Here is a 20,996-nt window from a genome sequence, read left to right as displayed (position 1 = left end):
GAGTTTTCAGGAAAAATATGCGGAGGTGCATGTATATTCCCCAAGGACACACCAGAGAGATATTTTTCAACAACTGACACATTCTTTTGCAGACTAATTATTATGTATTTGTTGAATTATTCAACCAAGAAACGCTAGGCATTTAGTATGTTTCAGATGCTATCTTTACTATGGACATGAGAGGAAGATAAGCAAACACGTAGTTTACAACTCAGCTGAGATTTAAGGGCATAAGAACTGGTGGGACAGAAAGACTTAACATACAGAAGACTCTGCACAGCCATCCACCCTGAAATGAGCCTTGTTATTATCCTTGGTTGTCCTTAACCACTAGAACAATTTGGCCGCATGAAAGCTTGTGTTCAGCAACTCCCACAAACGTGCATGGAAGACAAGGAAAGATGACGTCTAGGATAGGTTTCAAGACACTGACAATTTCATCCTTCAGATTTCATATGGTACTAACACCATCCATGAATGTGGAGGTGTGTAGAGCTATCCCTTCTTCATATTGATGGAGCAAACTGGGATCAACTGCAGTCAGTGAACATTTTCTACACAGCTATCCAACAAAAGCTTGAGTTTGAAATTTCAAACGATGAAGTGTCAGATTCAGAGGAGCAGAAGCTTTTCTCTATCTGGACTCATAAAGGAAACAAGGTGTTTTACCTGCAGTGAAGAGGTCTTAAAAAGAGAGTACTCACTTCCACTTTGTGGTTTTCTTTATATGTAGTATCTTTTGGAACAGATTTCATGGTTAAATTGAGCTCTGCACAAGAGTAATTGACAGCATGTGGCACTCTTGGGTTATATTTGAACACCAAATGCTCCCCCTCATTTGAATATTTCATTGGTTCAATAAGGTACCTTTGGTCATTTACTCTGAAGAATCCCCTGTGGAAATTGAAAAACCAATATATTCAAGATACGTAACTATTTCATTTTTTTAGACTTTACCTTTTCAAAGAAGGGAAACTCGAGGTCAAGACTACATAAGATCGTAGTTGGATGTTTTGAGTGATAACGGAATGAGATTACATGTTGTCTTTCACCGAATTGATAGCTTTTTATATATGAATCTTTCCGAGGAATTCTGCCAGTCCAATTTCAGCTTTGAGTTGAGGTACAGTAACAAACCCCACCCGTGTTTGTTTCAGAGTTTTTGCAAAAGTTTTATGAATTTGCCATTAATGCACAAGTTTTAAGTATACACAAGTGCAAATATTACCATGGGCAATTTTGTCACTAAATGGCTTCTCGTTTCTGAAAATGGTGTGAACTGTTCAAAGGAAGGATTTGGAAGACAGATGTTCCTCATCTTACCATCTGTCTTGGCACATCCTCCTCCTTCATCCTTGAATTCAAGATCTATAGGGAACTAATAACTGCATAAATGAACTTTTACTTTCTAAAGACTAACATTGGAGTCTAATTTATAAAAAGGTAAATTATTAAACATTGTGGTTTAGTGAATTCACAGAGCTGGCAGTCAAGAAACTCAGATTTTGGATCCAGTTCTATCACTAGCAGGTTGAATACCCAGGAGCAAGTCTCTGATTTCAGCATCTTGTTCTCTAACACTGGAGCACAGGTTGGCTGAAGTCCAGAAATCCTGCAACTCTGAGATTCTTGATCATACACTACAAAATGCAACTTGCCACGGGCTATGTATTAGATTTTTTTTGTCAAGCATAAACATAAATCACAGGCTAGAGTTTATACTTATTGCTAAAAATAGCCCTTTCTTCATTACTGCTTCTATGTACAGGGTAAGTAAAAGAAATAAATCAAGTGAATATTTTTCAAATCCATACTAAAATTCATAAACGAAATAGGGAGATACTCTGCCTTACCTGAGACCATTGCATGTGCTGATGCTCGCAGAAGAATCAAGCTCATGTATAATAGATCCTTGATAAAAGCAGTGATCCTAAAATACCAGAAGAGACTCTTAATGTAAGTATAAGTATTAATATTAGGTAGGCATTAATACATAATTATTTTTGATCAGAATATACCAGTATTTCATTCTGATAAGTTATGCACTTTTCCGTGTATGCATTCATTGCTTTCTTTTATTTATGGATATTTGAGTCTGCTTTAGAAATCTTCCATCTTAATTACTGATTAATTTGTGTAAAGCCACATAGGGATCCGTTCCTCACAGATTTGAGCCTGTTGGTTGCTGACAATATTTTCAGGTAGGTGAATCTTTTGCTTATAAATATCACTTTTTTCTTCTATCCCAAGGTCTTTGACAAATGAATTCTCTTGCACTGGTATTATAATTTCCCAGTTGCCTATGAAATCAGGTTGTCTATGATCCCTAAAACTAGCTATTTCTCTCCAACCAGTGCCTCTCATGGCTTCCTTTGCTGCCTCTCTGCTTTAGTCAGTGTGGCATCTTTCTTACCTCTATTTGGTGTTTTGCTCTTGATAGTTTCACCAGATAATTATTCTTTCTATCATTTCCATCTGCTCAACTCCTCCCTTGTTTGACATTTTCCATGGCTCTCCAGGAGCCTCATATGTTCAAGGATAATAATCACCACCTGAACAAAAGAATGCTACCCAGTTTTCCTCTTGTGCTATTTTTCAAGAATGCATGATAACTTAGATCTCATAGAGCTCCACAGGTGCTTTAAAGAGAGGAAAGTGAGCAGGAGGAAGGGTGTTCTTAGATAAAAGGCTGCAGAGGGTATGTTCTGGAAAGGAGAATGAGGGTTAAAACAGCATCTCTATTCACTATAATAATATTAATGATAGATGCAAAGCTTGTCCAGAAAATGAAAAATCCTTAATGTGCATCGGAATCCTAATGCTGCATCGGAAGAACTGGGCAAGGGATTGCAAATCCATACACAGATCAACTGGATGGCGATTCCAAATTGCTTTCCAGTTTTAGATTTTTATCCCTAACCTTTACAAATCCATCAAGGAGCCTTATTTGTAATTCACTGGCATCCTGCTGCACCTTTCTTCCGCTTAACACTATGGAAGGTGTCAGGAATCAGTGTCGTAAAGGAAGACACATCACGGCTTTTCCTATTTTTCGTGCTCAGATTCCTTTACTATTCAAAGGATCATTCATGTTTTCTACTCGAGCAACATTCATTAAGAGTAAGCAACTCAAGACTCACTCGTGCTGTAGCACTTTTTGCTGAAATGTGTAAAGCTAGAATTGGGATGCAGTCACATCAGGAAATAACAGTTTCAAAGAAGCAAAACAGGAAGGTTATGTAAGATATCTACCATTATCTGAGGATGCTGGGTGATCATTTCTCCCTTTGTGGTGTAGAATGTTTCACTGTAATTTGAGCCTAGGAATTCTCTGAAAAAAGAAGGCAGAGAAGTCGTGATATTTACTCACTCTACAAATCTTATGGATAAAACCAGTCATGTGGTCGAAAGACCTCCACCCTGCCTTCAAATCTCATCAGTGTCTCTCCTATTAAAAATAAAAAAATTAAATTTTGGAAAAATGGTATTAGTACATGTCTGCAGTACATAACAGTTACATTGATTGTGGAGAGTTTGAACATGTACAGAACACATCTCAATTCCATTTTTGTCCCTTTCCCCTCCCCTCACGCCCTGATCCCACCAACTCTTCCTCCCCTCCCCATTTGCAAAAACTCTATTTCGATTTTGTAATCAATTTCTATTTTTTTTAAAAAAATGTCTTTCCCTTCCTTCCCTATCCTATTCCTCTATTTCTAGATCTTATGACCTTATAACGATAATAGAAAAATATTGCAGCAGTGTCAGCAAAATGGTACTTCATAAACAACTCAGAGTGAATGTTAAAATGCAAAAACTTGATATGCATGACACATATATAATCTTAATATATAATAACCAAATAGCTACATCTTTAGATAAAAACAATCTATACTATATTTATCATAATAAGTTTGGAAAACTATGGAGGAAATTGCCCTGAATTCCGCCTTTGTCATACTTATCACTGCTAACATTTGCGTGTCATACTTTGCAGTCTTTTGTTTGCATAAGTAAAGGGATGACTTTCTGAGTTATCAGTAGAATTACCCTGCTTCTGTCAGCTCTTTGTATCATCAGATTGAAAGCACCTACTGTTGGCCATCCAAACTCAAGAGCTGCTTTCCACAGCTGATTCGAACTCTAAAGCATAGAAACTTAAGACAGAGACACTATGCTTGAAAATGAAAGCTTTTTACATGAAAAAGCTGAGCTTTGTAAGTTTGGAGAATTTAGTAATAATGGCTTCAAAACAGTCTTCTATAAGGAAATTATCTGAGAAAAGTAAAAGACAAGTCAGGCTATCCAGCATGGGGATTGACTTTCTCTATGATGATGGAATCTTTTCCCTTCAGCTTTCTGCTCAATGGCACATTGCTAGTGAATTGAAAGAAGCGTAGTGGATTGTTTTGATTTGTGCTGTCATTTCTTAGCCTGCAAAATCTCTATCTGGTCTACCTCTTCTCTTCATCTCCCAGTCTTACATTTGTTTTTTGATGACCAAACATTTTAGCTGCATTTATTGTGGAGCATAGGGGAAAGTATAGTGGATTCTACTTGTCTGGGAGTGGAAGTACTACAAATCCATTACTCAAAAAAAAAAAAAATCACAACGTTAAGAAATTGTATACAATATTATACCATATGAAATTCGACTCTTTAGTATTATTGATATATAATGCCAATTTTCTGGGACAGCAGAGAAGCACAAGCTATGCTTATATCTACATTAAATCTCAAACTATTGATAGTACATAATCACGATACATCTACCAGTATTTATGCAGTTGCTGAGATCAGTTCAGTGTATGGGCTAACCAAGATGGCAACCAGACATTGCTGTTTCTCTCCAGTTAAGTACTGAAACATGTAATATATCATGAAAAATATTTAAGTAATCATTATAAATTTTGAAAATAAAAATCAGAGAAGTTATGTGGAATTAAAAGTATTGTTCAAGTCTTACAGTGTGGTGACTATAGCTAACCAAAATGCATTGATTACTTGAAGAATTTCTAACAGAGTAGATTTTTAAAGTGTGCTGTGTACAAACAAATAGTAAGTTGGTGAATGAATCTTGTGTTAGCCTTCCACAATCTATATATATTTCAAAGCATCGTGTTGTACTCCATTAACATATACATTTTTGTCAATTAAAAATGAAATAAATGAACACATATATAAAGAAATTGTTGTTTGATCATGGTTTTCCTGATTTAAGAGTGATGTGACATTTTAGTGACTGCTTAGATATTGTTGGAATAAGTACACTAATGCCTGTTTTAAATAAATTCTGATTAATGATTGTTAAAATCCATATAATTCAAGATTCCTCACAGTAAATAAATAGCAAACTATTTCAGAGGCTTTAAATTTGCCAATGTTTCTCACCCCTGACAACTCTTTCCTTGACCAAACTTTAATCAGGCATCTAACTTTCCCCACAGCCCTTCTGAATACGGGTAAAGTACAGTTTTGGCAAAAGAATCTCTCTAGGTCAGTTCAGCCAGAACTCCCCATCCTCCATATACCATCAGGCTTCTCATTCGCCATCACCCCTCAGGTGACAGCAGATCAGCGTGGTCTGTCTTCAGCAAGCTCCCTGTGCGGTGGGTTTAGACAGAAACCAGTGCACAGCTGATGTTTCTTATTGGCCATTTCTGTCTTCCACTCCACCTGGCTTGGCTATAAACTCCCACTTCCTTGTGCAGTATCCAATTTCTGTTCCTCACAGACAAACCTCTCCCTCACAACAGCCCTCAGACCCCAAGTGTGTGAATAAAGTCTGCCTGGCCAGGCATTAAGAATCGTCACTGAATGACTGTTCTATGACGACCCTCTGGACAGCCCTGGGCACTGTAGGCCCCACCGCAGCATGACAACTTTCCTTAAGTACTTCAAAGGCCAGCTCAAACATGTTTCCACACTCCATCAGGCAGAGTTTGACCTTCTTTTCTCTGTGTGTTTTTTACATTCCCTAAGATTTCTCTTCTGATATTGAGCCAGGAGATAAAGAGGAAATAAAAACCTCAAGTAATCTAAAGATCTAAAAGAAGCCAGTAAAGGAAGAGTAGAGGAATGAGTAAGAGAGGAGAAAAGCAGAAGTGAAATATACAATGAGGCTGAATATTAATGGATTCAGCAGCTCAATTAAAAATCCCAAATTATCAGAATGTATTAAGAATTTATTACCCAACTATTATCATATCAGATTTATATACTCCAAATGGAAACATACAGATATATATTTTTAAAAAAGGAAATGAAGACTAAACTTGCTGTTTTGATATTAGGGAACAAAGTGAAAATCGTCCCAAAATTAACAGAAATATTTGTAAGAAAAACTCCATGTACTGCAAATTATATAATGCAATCTAAAACAATCCATAAGTCAAAGAAGAAATTTCAAAGGAAAAGAGAAAATATTTTTAGATAAATGATAATAAAAATGAAACATATCAATTACATCAAGTGGGAGAAATGCTATATATTTAAGTACTTGTAATATAAAACAGTAAACATTTCCATAGGAATAGTAAACATGAAACACATAATGAAGAAAATAAGTTAGTAGGATTGGAGAAAAAAAAGTAAATACGGAAAAAATTAAAAGAGCTAAGTTTTAGCTATTTGAAAAACAACAATAAATTGGCAAAGTCTTTTAGACAGAGAGAAAAGCTCTCATTATTAGTGTCAGAAATAAAAGCAAATTTAATATATTATGTACTATATGCCCTTCTATTTTATACTGTATACATTAACAACAATAAAAGCATTATTAAACACTTGATACCAAAAATAAAGCCACTTAGAGGAAATAGATAGCTATAAAATTTTTAGTTTAGAATTGACACAAAATATTATAGAAAATCTGAATAGCCCCATATCAATGAAGTTGAATTTATCAGAAAATCTCCCACTCTCCTTTTCCTCACAAATATAGAAAATTATCCTCCTGGCATGAATTTTATTTAAAAATTCTATCAGACATTTTTAAAGTAATAATATCTTTTAAAAAAATAAGAGAACAACATTCATTCAAAATCTGACAAAAGTCACAAAAATGAAGCATATTAGCTAATATCCATCTTTAACGTAATTTCAAAAACCCTTAATAAGATAGTAGTAAATCAAATACCCACGTGTGTGTGTGAGAGAGAGAGAGAGTGTGTGTGTGTGTGTGTGTGTGTACTGGGTTTTTTTGTTCGTGGTACTGGGGATTGAATCTGGGGCCTTCATACCGAGCTAACTTAACAGCACTTTTTTATTTTTTATTTTTAGACAGGGCCTTTCAAGTTGCTAATTGGCCCAGGCAAGGCTCCAAGTTGTGATCCTTCTGCCTCAGCCTCCCCATGTGCTGGAATTTCAGGTGTATGCCACCATAATATATTTAAAAATAATGTATAATGAAGAGTCAGGTTTTATCCCAGGGCTGCAAGAATGGTGTAATATTTAAAATCAATATAAATCATATTACGGACATTTCAATGAATGTGTAGAAACCCATTTTCAACAAACTTCTCACAGAACCTTAATAATCTAATAAACTATATGAATGACAATTCTATAGGTAATTTCACATTTAACTATTTAATCCCCCCTTCTGTTTAAGATCAGCAACAAGGTTAAATTGTTCAATTCTCAATATTTCTACTGAAATTGTACTGGAGGTCCTATCGATTGCAATAAAACATAGAAATAAGAGGAATAATGATTACCAAAAAGGCCACAGGAAACTACTAATATCTTCAAATGACAAGATGATTATCTAGAAAATCTCTAAGTAACCCACAAAATAATAAATTAACACCCTCCAAACCACGGTTAATGTAAAAACTAATAGATATCTATATAGTATTTTCAAATAATAGAAAAATGCAATCAAAAGAAAATTGTATTTCCAAGAGCACCACGAATATTAAATATTTAGCAATATATTGAAGAAAAGACACACGAGCACTTTACAGTGGAAACTATAAGACAGATAGAAATGAAAGAAGACAAACACTGAGTTATAACTGTTAATACTCAACACTATTTAGATATCAACCAAAGAGCTCCACATTGATGTAGAGATTGAATAAAGCCCTACACAAAACTTCAGCAAGTTTTTTTTTCTAAAATTAACAGATGTTTCAAGCTTTATACAGAAATGCAGAGGAACCTGGATTCTGAATCTTTACAAGTTATTGTTGTGTTTTAATACATTTACTTCATGTGTATATTATAGGAATTAATAGACAACTTTACGATAAGGTGCAGAGAAATTGCATAATAAATATTATCTTCCTTCATAAGGTAATAAACAAAATATTCAGGTGATGAAAATGTTGTCAATGTGATTATGATTTTAGGCTTGCATTTATGCATACTTATCTGGGGAAAGATTCAGAATGGATGGAATTGTTAATTCTGTATTTTCATTGTTTTTGTTTTGTTTTGTGCTAATAGAGGAGACTGTTAATTGCCCAAATGTGACCCTTCCAGTTTTCTTGGTATTGAATAGCTTGACATGCTTTTAATATTTGGGGCTCCACAGAACTAGTTTGTGTATTATTGTAAGACAGTGGAAGTTAAGAGCAATAAGGAAAGACTCTAGATATTCAGAAGGTTTGACTACATAAGGTGTCACAAAGAAGCAAGTTCTTCCCAATTCTTACCTTGCTCTCTGAAAGAACTTGGTATGATATTTACATTATATAACTAAAAGCCAGATTAAAAACCAGGTTCTACATTTTTCTTTCATTCACTTGATTCCAAAATTACTGACCTATCAACCTTCTTTTTAGTGTGATTAGTTAGAGCTCAAAAGACTCCACCTACCCAAAATAGGTATTAATTCAGGAACTGGAGAAGTACTTCTATAGTCTTTAAGCTACTGAGATATAGTGAGCTTCTATTTTGAAAGGAAGAATCTACATAATATAAAGATTCAAGTAATTTAAGGAATTCACTTTACTGGTAGGTAGTTTTTACAAAAACAATGGAATATCATAGCCTAAATCTATAAAATATTGAATCACAGTAGAATGTACCTTGATTTCAGAAGGTGAAGAATTAAAATTTTCCTGTTTAGTTTTAATTCATACAACAATTCTTCTTCATATGCTTCCTGTAAAACAAAATCCCACATGTGACTTCCACACACAACTGTTTGGTGTATGCTGACCACTGGCGGTGGAGTAGAAGGAAGGAGGTGGTATCCAACTCCACAGGGCCCCAGAGCCCTTCAGGGAATAAATCCTGATAAAGTTGAATTTAGAGAGACCTAGATTTAGAAGGAAATTTTTACTCATTAGTTTAATTAACAATTTCAAAAGACTTTTCTCTAGCTATAAAGTAAAACAAAATGGAAAATGTATATATGCCCTTCATCCTGGGATATGCAAATGATTGTATATATATGCACGACTCTTCCCATGCACAGGCCTTCTGTACATGAATGTTTAACAATTTGGGGTATACTGATTCTTAGAAATGTTCTTTCACAGAATGCTTTTAGGATTGCAAAGCACAGTATGAATGACACTTTAGTCTTATCACTGATCAGAAATTTAATTTGGATTAACTGAAGTTAAAGTTCCATGGTCAACAATGTAGAAAAAAAATGTTTTCAATATACACTGACAAAATACCCTGAAGAAAGGGATTACAAACTTAGAACTTCATCAGCAATTTATAGCAATTCTAGTTTGTATATTTCTAGCTGTATATCTCTTATTGGAAAACTATATAGCCTTATCAGTAATAGATGTTGCCATTGATAAAAGTCTTCCAAATAATTAAATGATAAGTTACTGTGATGCATTTTCTTCTTTGTGAATCTTTAGCACTGACATTTTTCATTAGTGTCATTCATTATTTGTGGTTACATACATTTCTGATTCACGTCCTTTCACCGCTTTCTTTTGTGGTATTTTATTATGTTATGATCCCTACGAAATCTTGGTAATTTAAGAATTGCAGTCATTGGTCATGTATCTTGCATATTTTTAGTTCATTGTTCATTTTTTGAACAGTTATTACCTCAAGCACAGTGAAAACAAAAATATAATAATGTACAAGATGGAGGCCCTTGGTCCAAAGAAATTCCAACCTGGAAAAGAAGAAACATAAGCAACCAAGTAACTGAGTATAAGGGTCATAATGAGATAAATGTAAGTGTTCCTCTGGTGATACAGAAACAATCAGATTCAGGTGCATTACAGTACATGTAAGGCCCCCATTCAGGAAGGAGCTTGGCATGTTTGAGGAACCAAGAGAAATTCAGTATTGCTGGAAAGTTAAACTCTAGCATAAGTTGAATACAAATGAGAAGAAAAGCTTTAGGAAAGAACTAAACGGTTCACAGCTTCATTAGTAATGGATTTAGACCTTCTCCTAAGATCAAAGAGAAGCAGAGGGTTTAGGCAGAAATATTCAGAAAGCACAGTAATTAACAGCTTACTTACTCTAGTTAATGGCTCTGCAAAACTCAGCCCTGTAGATAGGGAAGCTACTTACAGGGTGTTGAAGGAATGCGGATGGTTTGGGCAGGGAGACAAAGAGGAGTAGGTAATTTCAGAAGGCTGTTACAAGCCAACTCTATCATCTTAGCTATTGTTTGATGGCAGAGACAGCCCAGAGGAGTCAAAAAGGAGACCAGGTTTCTGGTTTGTTTGTTAAATGTGTCACCACTGCAAAAAAGAAGCAAAGAGAAGCCGCTCTGTAGTGGGGAGGGGGATTTTTGCATTCATTGAATGTGAAATATATATAGTTAGGACTTTTAAATTGCAACTCTAACAAAAAGAATTAGGACTTTATTAGGAAGACTCAAGACTCAGAAGTGGGGAGACAAGAAATTAATCAAATAAAAGGCCAATAAGGAAGAAGAGTTGACTCACATACTGCACTTCAATTGGTTGTGTGTGTGTGTGTGTGTGTGTATGTGTGTATGTGTGTGTGGGGGGGTGTTATAACAGTGCAACAGTGGGTCTTTCTTTGAACATTTGAATATTTGAGTGTGGCTTTTGCATGGACTACTGTTAAAGAAGTTAAGGTTAATATTGTACTATATTATGTTTAATCTTGTCACTATTTTTAGTAAACTTAATTTGATTTACATTTAGAATTGTTCTAGATTTATAGAATAGTTGGAAAGATTGTGCTGTGTTCACACATACTGCCCCCTATCTACTGTTGACCTCATGCACAACTATGGTACTCCTCACAACTAAAGAATCAAGGTTCATATACTATTATTAAAGATCGTATTCCTCCAGATAATGTTCACTTTTACCTGATGTGCTATTGTTCTTCCAGGATTCCAAACACCACCTTGTACTTATCTGTCTAGTCTTCTTAAGCGGCTCACATCTGTGACACTTTCTCAAACTTTCCTTATTTTTTTCTAAATTGACATTTTTCCAGTGTACTTGTGTGAGGTCTTTCAAGTTTTAAACGCTTTCCTTGTGGTTAGTTTGCTCTTATGGATTTTCATGATGAAAACCATAGGAGAAGGAAGTTCCATTTTACGACCATACACAGTGTGTACCATCAACACAGCCTCACCAATGATGTTGGCCTTGGTTGCCTGACAGAGGTGGCGTTTGCCAGCTGCTTCCTCTGTAAAGTCTGTCTTTTCTCCTCTAATTCATACACTTTGACAAAAAGACATAACACACAGCCCATACAATGCTGAGGGTTTGTGCTCTGCCTCCTGAAGAATGGAGTATCTGCAGAAATTATTTGTTTCTTCTGCACAAGTAATGTGTCTATACTGTCACATTTATGTAGGCGTTCAGTCATTTGTGTATATCAGTGTAGGCTCGTGGAGTTTCACCTACACTTCATGTTACAGTATAAGGCCACATTATTTATGTTTTACTTAAATTGTCCTGGCTTTGGCTGTTTGGAGCTCTTTTTATTTGGCTCTTGAGTTCTCTTGTCATGTTCCCTCCATGTGGGTTTGGAGTTTTGTTTATTTGGGTTTTGCGGGGAAGGTAGTTTGCAGCAGCACAAGATGCTCAAGACTCATCTGGTGCATTTTCTGTCTCCCTCCAGACTCATCCTGTGCTTGGAAAGGGAACTGTTCTTATCAGTCTTGACTGAGTCCTAAGGCAACGGCTGCTAAAAGAACCTACCAGCTCCTCACAGTGAGGGGTAGAAAGCTAGTTTTGCACCCCCCATGCTGGGGACCACACTTCAATCAATGCAAAAGTTTGAAAAGGCGAGAAAAGAGCTGGAGATTAAGAGAAGAATTATTTATAAAGAAAATTACTGGAGGGCTGGGGATTTGGCTTAGTGGGTCCACCACCTGCTTTACAAGTGCAAGGTCCTGAGTTTGATCCCCAGTACCAAAAAAACAAAAAACAAAAGAGTTAAAAAACAAAATTATTGGAGAAAAATTAGACAGTCGTGACTTCCAAATAGGAGGGGAGGGAAAATTGCATTTAAATACTCTCAACCCAGGAGAAAGTAGGCTTGGTCTCAATGGGACCACTTGGAAAGTTGAAGTTGTTTTTACTTATGACTGAGAAACTGAGCCAGTGAGATCCTGGAAAACCATCTGCTGTCACAGTAGAAGGCAGGAAAGAAGATGCTTCGGGAGAGATTCATTCTTCCATAGTTGTTGGCCAAATGCCTGTCAGTATTTTGTATGAGTCAAATTTAAAACATCAGATCTAAAATGAAAGTGCCTAATGCTAAATATCTAAGAACATTCACTTAAGGTCTTTTGCAACAGTGGGAATGGAAAATAATTTTGAAGCTTGCTCCCTCTTATATACATTTTCTGTTTTCTATAACAAAAACAATGTCAAACACTTAAAAATTGTTAACACTCGAATAAACACTCATGTAAGTGACATGCCGAGCAGCACCTTTTGTTGCTGTGAAAGTTTTTCAACTTTGCAAGACCATCTTTGCAGCGAACAAACGTACATGCCACATCTCTGGGAAAGCAAACTCAAGGCTGAAGATCACCTTCCAGGGAACCAGCTTAGAACAGGTGTGGCTGCTTTAAATCAACCTGGAAAGCTGTTGCTAATATTTCTCCCATGAACCAAAAAGTGGTACCCCCAAAAGCTGAGCTTTGTTTTCTAACCTAGGAAATGCTGTTTCTGCTTGCACCATGCTGTAAGATGGGGGGGCTCCTCTGAATAACTGAGGCTCTTCTCTCCTATTTGTTTGTGTGTGAGAGGGGCTGTTGGCAGCTCTGTATGCACCTGTGGAAGCAGTAAGTCTTATCTACTGAAAGGAAAATGATACCGGAATGTCCGCATCATGGGTGTGCTCAAGGTCTCGCTTGTGAACCAGGCGCAGCCTTTTGGGAAGAATGAGCTCTGGACTCTCTGCTCCAAAGCATACATTTTCTGAAAGGAAACACAGGGGAACCCACATGGGATTAAAAGTCACACACAGTTGCTGAAGATCAGAACCGTTCTCGCACAGTTTCTTTGCTTCTCTTAGCAGCTAGGCACAGGCTTCTTCCTCACTCCCCAGCAAGGAGATCAGAAGGATATTTACAAAGTAGGAAATTATAAACCACACTGGAAAAGCGGTAAAGACATGCATGTCTACTGTCAGCTTCTATGTTCTGCGGTTGTCATTTTTTTCCTCCTGTGCTAGTCTGACAAGAATCCTCCTGTCAAAGCCTGTGAGGAAATGGCCTGTTTCAACATAAATTACTGAATTTTGGCATCCAGGAACATTTGCACCTGAAGTATTTAGTCTCATACTTAAGTGAATGGCTTTCACTTGTTAGAGAATCTTAGCTAGCCTCATGCTATTGCTGGACATGATCTTCAACTCCTGTCCTATCATTTTAGAAGACTATGAAATGACCTGCTACCTTAAGGAGCAATAAAAAAGATACAAGGAGAGGCTGAGTGTTTCTTGGAATATTCTCTGATCTAAATCAAGGTTTTACTGCTGCTCTCATTTTCGTATCTGTAAAGTGGAGATAAAATATTGAATTTTAATCATTCCAACACACAACAGGGCTAATGGTTACCACAGTGCCTGCTGTAATGCGGACATTCAGGAAGCATCCACTTGTTCCTTCTCCTCACCTTAGGCTGCAGTGCTTAAGACTGATATGGATTTCAGGGAATCATCTGATCTCCTTGATTAGCTATAACCTAGACTAAGTACTATGCTACACTCTCAACAAAACCACCGATGCATACATAGTTCTTATTTTTATCATTTAAATTTAGACTATGTGGCTAAAATGGCAGAACCGTATAGTACAATAAGAACATCCTGGTATAAAGAGTAAGACGTACCTTTAATCTGAGAAATGAGTAAAATCATCAAAAATATGCACCTGGGTAACATTCTGAATGGTTCTGGTGGAAGAGGGGCACATACATCTGAGGACAGCAGGGCCCTGTTCTCTTGCTTCTGCGGCAAGGATGTGAAGCCTAACAGACCGAGGGGCAGTTTTGATCCAGCTTAAGGAAGTAAGTGCTCCTTGATCCAGTTACACAACTTGTGAGATGCTTGAGGCTAAAACTTATGGGTTAGACACACTGTACTCATTAGAGAAAACCACAGATGTGGTGGTGGTGGGGTTGGCACAGATTCCTACAATCTGATTGTTGATACATTAAAACTTCAAAAGTGAAAAAAAAACCAAGGATGTTTTAGAAAAAACAACCAGTAATGTCTTCGAAAAAAATCACTAAAGTACGTTTATATATACACCTTTGGTGAAGTAGGTGAAATCTTTGCCATGTAAGTAACTGCATGCAAATATCATAAAGGAACATTTGATGAATAAAACAGAAATGTTGAACTTTTATATATGTAAAAACCACTTATTCATAAAAGTAAAGGGCAAACAGAAAGTCCAGGAATGTGTATCACATATATAAAGACTGGATAACTATTCTTTTTGTTTATCATTGAATTTATTGGTACATTTTAGGTACACAGTACAGTTATGTTCATCATTGGGATCTTGTACCCTTACATGACAGCTCTTAGTTCTCATTTTTCCCCTTGTCCTTGCCCTCCCTTCACCCCCTCCTCCTTTCCCTATTTACAAAAACTTTTTCCATTTTTTCATTTTCTCATGTTTTTTTCTTTTCCCTTATTTCCTTTGCCCTACCCTTCCCACTTCCCCTACAGCTTTAGCCACTTACTTCTTATTTCTCATTGTCAATTAGACCATTTGGCTCTTATTTACACTTTTAGTTTTTCACACCAGACAAACTATTTGGTATTCACACATGTGTGACTTATTTATTTCACTTAAAAGTATTCTTGCATGACAGAATTTCTTCCAAGTAATACAAAAGGAAAATAGACGAATGCACAAGGGATTAGGACACACACCTTTAGCCACTTACTTCCTATTTCTCATTGTCAATTAGACCATTTGGCTCTTATTTACACTTTTAGTTTTTCACACCAGAGAAACTATTTGGTATTCACACATGTGTGACTTATTTATTTCACTTAAAAGTATTCTTGCACGACAGAATTTCTTCCAAGTAATACAAAAGGAAAATAGACGAATGCACAAGGGATTAGGACACACCTGCTTGTGTATCTGTTCTCTTGTGGTGGCACAAGGCATTCCACTGCTAGTAAAATCACTGTGTCTGCATTTGAGACTTTGTTTCATTCTGCAGCTCACAGTCTCTCTCCATATTCCTGCAGACTGAAGCAGTTTGTAACCGGCAGGAGTCCTAAATTCAGTGGATACTTTGGCTCCTTATCTTACTTGCCCTCTCAACAACATCTGGCACTTTTGCCCATACTCAACCCTTGAAATAGTCTACTTAACCCCCATGGCAGAATAGTGATCTTTCTAGCTCTTTGGCAACTTCGGCAATACACACTCCACCTAGCCTCAAAGTTTTCCAGTGCCTCCAGGATCTTTTTCACTGAGGTGATGGGGAAGAAGCCATGAGGAAAGTTCTCTCCCTTCATTCCCATCACATTTACCTTACTCTCAGCAGCTGCTCCCCTATGAACTCCTTGTGGAGATGGGAAGGGGCCCTGACATGGGGAGACACAGGAGAGAAGTGTGGGGAAGGGAAAGTAAAAATGATTAAGCTGTGATAAGCTCATGTAGCAATTCCCTGAGAAGGGTACAACTGTCACGTAGTGCAAACATATCCTAATGAAAAAGAGAAAAGTTGCTCGCCTCCTTTTTCTGTCCATACTTCTAGCTTTTCTCCACCACTGGACACTGAGCTCTATCCTTTCTCCCTGAGAAGGGTACAACTGTCACGTAGTGCAAACATAACCTAATGAAAAAGAGAAAAGTTGCTTGCCTCCTTTTTCTGTCCATACTTCTAGCTTTTCTCCACCACTGGACACTGAGCTCTATCCTTTATTGTTCCCCAGTGTGGACCCTCCATTGTTATCACCTCTACTAGTATATGCATATTAAAACAAGAGCTCACTTTTGATATTCTTTTTAAAAGTACTTCTATTTCACTCTCTTGTTATTCAGCTACTCTTTATTTTTTTGACAGCAAACCTTGAAAGAAGACTCTATAGTTTGTTTCCATTTTTTTCCAACTTTTAATCCTCCATCTAACCATGAAATTTTTATCAGTGTTACCAATGATCTCTGCTATGTTGAATTCAATGGTTGATGGTTATTCCTCAGTCACTGTACCTTTTAGAAGCATTCAGAGTTGATCCTTTACACCTTTTGCAAAATATTAGCTCCTTGTAAATCATGCCTCTCCTCCATGCTTACTCGCTGCATGTTCTTGGTCTCCTTCATTGGTTTCTCCTTCTTTCCATAGAATATAAATCCTTCAGATTCCCAGGGCTCTGTTCTAAAATGTTTCCCTTCCAGTCACTAATGAGTTGCTTGCCTTCCGATCATTTGGCTTTAGATATCTATAAAGTGATGGCTACCAACTTTCTTTATCTAATCTGAGCTCTGATTTCCAAATTCATAACAGCAACCCTTTCCAGCATTTTCACTGGTATATCTAATAGACATCTCAAACATAAGTAGAAAGCCCGATTCCTGTCTTTGTCTTTGTGCTCCAAACTGATTTTCACAGTTTGACTATATGCTTTATCAACTCCATCCTCCCATTACTCAGGGGTCATCCTTGATTCCTCACTGTTCCTGACAGCTTGCATCCTATCCATCAGCAAATCCAACTAGCTCTAGCCTAAAAAGACATAAGGATGTGACCAGGTCTCACATATATTTCTGTGCTATCCAAAGACATCATCATTTCCAGCCTCGGGAAATAGCCTCTGAATGTATCTGTCTGTTGTGTATTATCTATACGTCATCCCTAATTATGTCATTAGTTTGTGTCCCCGGGTGCCTTTGTGTAAGCCTTTTCAAGTGCCTCTGGTCTTGGAGTATTAATGAGGTCTCAGGATGACCTCCAGCATCTATGTGATTATCTTGATGTTCTCTGGCTTCTTCCCACTTCTCTCACTCCAAGCCAATCACCGCTTTTCTTAAGCATTTAAGAAGCAAAGCCAAGCACACTCTGCCTCGAGGGTCTTTGCTTGCTGTTCCTTCGAATGGAGTGTTCCCACTCAAATTCTACTTCCTCTTTCCTCCTGGTCTCTACTCCAATAGAATCACGCCACTGAGGGATTTTCTAAGTATTTCTGTAAAATAGACTTTTTCCATTTCCATCTTGGCAACTCTAAGCCCTTCGTGGCTATGCAGTAGTCAAATTTGAAATTTACGTGTTTGTTTTTTAATTTCTTAGATCCTTTTCTGAAAATGTAAACTCCATAAGGACAAATATTTTGTCTGTTTTGTTTGCTACTCTATCTTTAGTTCTTGCAATAGTAGGTTGTTGGGGGATTTTTATACATTCACAAAATGAGATGATCTCTGCTGTAAGCACTTAGTATAACTAATTATGAAGGAGCTTCTACAGTAAATTAAAGTTCTCGTTCAAAACTCATCACCTGGTTTCAATTCCCAGTGCTTAAATTTCCTGCCAATGGATTTTGGACAATATCTGTTTTTTCTTTGCTTCAGGTTTTGTCTTCCAAAATGAAAATGGTACCTCATTCGGAGTAGCCATTGTAAGAATAAGACAATTTATGTAGATCACTTAAAAGCAATGCCTCCTACATATTAAAAGCTAAATGTTCATTTCTCAAAAGGTAATATCAGTGTTCATCCTTATTGTGAGCACATTTACTGCTTTAGCTCCCCCCACACCCCGCGTTTCTCTCCCCGTCTCTGTTTTGTCCAGGCAGTCTGCTTGTCTCTCTTTTTCCCTCGGTGCAGCACTTTCTCCCACTAAAGTAGCTCTTTAGCTTGGTGGTGCTGCAACCTGCTTCACAAGTGCGACAAAAAAGATACAAACAAAGTAACTCTAGATTTTGTCTCTCCACCTATAGCCCTTTTCCCTCCTCCCCTCCTTATATGCAAATTAATTCCTCAATCCAATTCTTAGTTTGAGGTTCACTATTTGAAGAAAGTCCTCTATAAGGCCCAATTTTAGGCCACATTTTTTAATGAAACAAAATTATTTTTCCCCTTGAAACTTATGTGGGTATATAAGATATAAGCCAAGTGATTTGAGAATGTGTCATTTTGAGAAGACCAGAAGCTTCAGATAGCAAAGTGTGTTTGCGTTTCCTGACTCTACTAAGTCCAGCAGTGCCTTCCGCAGAGACTGTGTTTGACATGAATTTATTGAGTGAAATGCTAAATTAGTTATTTGTAATGCTTATTATCTGGTGATATTCTCACACATTTTCTTCTCAGAAGTATTGATTATATTATTGAAACAGTTCTCCTGAAATGATCATCTCTACCAGTAGAATTCTGACAAACTTTCAGGTAAATGCAAGAGGTGGTGTAAAGCCAGTGATTCTACCCAGTGTACTGGATCCTTTAGCGAAAGAATCATCCATTCTCGTGCACAGGGGACTTAACTTCATCCACAGTGACAGAACATTTTATGTTAACAAAGAACATTTTAAGTTATGTGATAGGAAACATATTGAGCTTGCCTTTGCTACAGTGAAAATTATGGAAAATAGAATAAAACAACTTTGAAAATACCAAGCATGGAATACCACTTATTTGGAGTGTCATGGTAGATGCCAAGGCTCTAAGCATTTAGTTGTCTGTTTTCTCTGAGCTAACTTTCTATTATTTCAGAAATGTAAGGAAATTTGCAAGAAGTTTTTGCAAGTCATTCAAGCCACACATTGCATGGGAATTAGATTAAATAAAATTTCCTGCTGGCTCTGTGTTCTTTTTTATTAGATACTAGGGCATTCCTCTTTCCAATGAGGGAGAAAATTTTATTGTTTCTTACAGTCCCTGTGTAATCAAGTTTTCAAGCTTGAAGAACATTATCCCTCAGTTATGAGCTCCAACAAGTCTTAGGTATGCAACAGAGAAAAATGAAGATTGTGTGGCTCATCTCATAAAAGTCACGTATTTCTGTATTTAAATTAATGTGATTACTAAAGTCTATGAAATTTTTTCTTTTGCTGGAACAATCAGCTTTGAAAAGCATTTCCATATCAAAGAATTCTATAGAGTCCAAATATCAGACAAAAGCAGATTTTAGAAAACATTAAGCAAGTATAAGGGTGTTTTGTTCTCTGGTTATTTCCCTGCTGCACGTTGGTGAATCAGCATCGCCCAGAGATTGGCTTCCTCAGGAAGTTTCACACTGTAGCTTCTTCTGAGCGCTTTACAAAATCGTCAGTCAGTGACATTCGTCTTTGACGTCTTCCAGCTTTGTTCAGCACTTGCCCCTTTTTTCCTTTGATCTCCATGCTCTCCTAAGATTCCTTCTGTCTTTTTTTCTCACTCCCACTCTCTGCCTCCTTGCTGACACCACGAGGAACACCCCCCAGACCTTCCTCAGGAGTAACAGTAGCGGATTCACCACGGAGAGGCCCAGGAAGACTAACAGATGATAAAGAATATTTTCTGACAGAGTAGTTCACCATTGTGTGTAGATACCAAATTTTCCTTATCTGCTCATCTGCTGACCGACACGCAGGCTGCTTCTAAGATTTAGCTATTATGAACTGTGATAAACCTGAGTATCACTGGCATATGAGGCCTTTAACTCTTTAAGGAAGATTCCTTGAAGGGGAAGAGATGAGTGGAATGAAACTCTGTTTCTCTTTCTTGAGGAATGTCCATACTGATTTCTGCAGTGATTGAATTAGTTTACATTCCCCCCCAAAATGTAGGAAGGTTTATTTTTCCCTCTAGCCTCATTGACATTTGTTTTTGGTTCATTTCTTGATGATAGCCATTGTTTCTGCAGTGAGATGAGATCAATGTTATTCTAATTGCGTATCTCTAGTGGCCAGAGATGTTGAATATTTTTTCATGTATCTGTTGGCCTCTCTGTCATACAGAAGGTTAAACTTGAGTCATTTGTAGGACAATGGATGCTGCCAGAGACCATAATTTTTAAGTGAAATAAATCAGACACAGAAGTTTTAAAATTGTACCATAACCCTTATATGAGAAATGCAAGATACAAATAAAGAGTAAAATGAATGATAGATAACAGGGAATAGGGAGACAGATCTTTTGCAAAAGGAAGGGGACCAAGAGAGGGAGGTGGGGGGGAGGTTAAGGATGAGAAATTTAAGATGTGTTATGTTTGTGTATCAACTCCCCACAGGAAAGGTAATCATTCTACACTGTAAACATGTACTGATAAAAATACAATTTTTTAAAAAGGAATATTCTGTGAATCCTAAATAGAAAGCAGCCTCCTCTGCAGACCTTCCCACCACCTTTGTAAAGAGAAACAGAAAATCTGGATGTATTCAAGTGAAAGAAGAGAATGTGGTGAATAAAAGAATGAAGAAAACATCTTATTCAAAGTATAGTACTAATGGTGAAATCTATCTGCAGAAACATTGGAATAAAAATCAAATCATGAAAGCAATCCCATTTACAATAGTCATAAAAAGAAAAGCTACCTAGGAATAAATCAAACAAAAGAAATGAAAGACATCTAAATGAAAACTATAAATCACTGATGAAAGAACTTGAAGACATTAAAAAA

General features: G+C 36.9%; 1 protein-coding gene across 1 annotated transcript in view; it reads right to left on the bottom strand.

The window, feature by feature from the left end:
- Adam7 (ADAM metallopeptidase domain 7) overlaps positions 1 to 20,996 on the bottom strand; it is a 71,047-nt gene that overhangs the window by 33,804 nt on the left and 16,247 nt on the right. The window contains exons 2-6 of the mRNA XM_010625167.1: positions 13,249 to 13,352; positions 9,036 to 9,112; positions 3,253 to 3,331; positions 1,854 to 1,930; positions 705 to 894 (exon numbers count right to left, since the gene is read on the bottom strand). Coding sequence (XP_010623469.1) covers positions 705 to 894; positions 1,854 to 1,930; positions 3,253 to 3,331; positions 9,036 to 9,112; positions 13,249 to 13,352 — 527 coding nt within the window. The remainder of the gene's footprint in view (positions 1 to 704; positions 895 to 1,853; positions 1,931 to 3,252; positions 3,332 to 9,035; positions 9,113 to 13,248; positions 13,353 to 20,996) is intronic.

The sequence above is a fragment of the Fukomys damarensis genome, unplaced genomic scaffold, assembly GCF_012274545.1.
Source record: "Fukomys damarensis isolate Sample0158 unplaced genomic scaffold, DMR_v1.0_HiC HiC_scaffold_18, whole genome shotgun sequence".
NCBI lineage: Eukaryota > Metazoa > Chordata > Mammalia > Rodentia > Bathyergidae > Fukomys > Fukomys damarensis.
The sequence above is the reverse complement of the archived record's forward strand: the minus strand, read 5'-3'. Positions and strand labels throughout refer to the sequence as shown.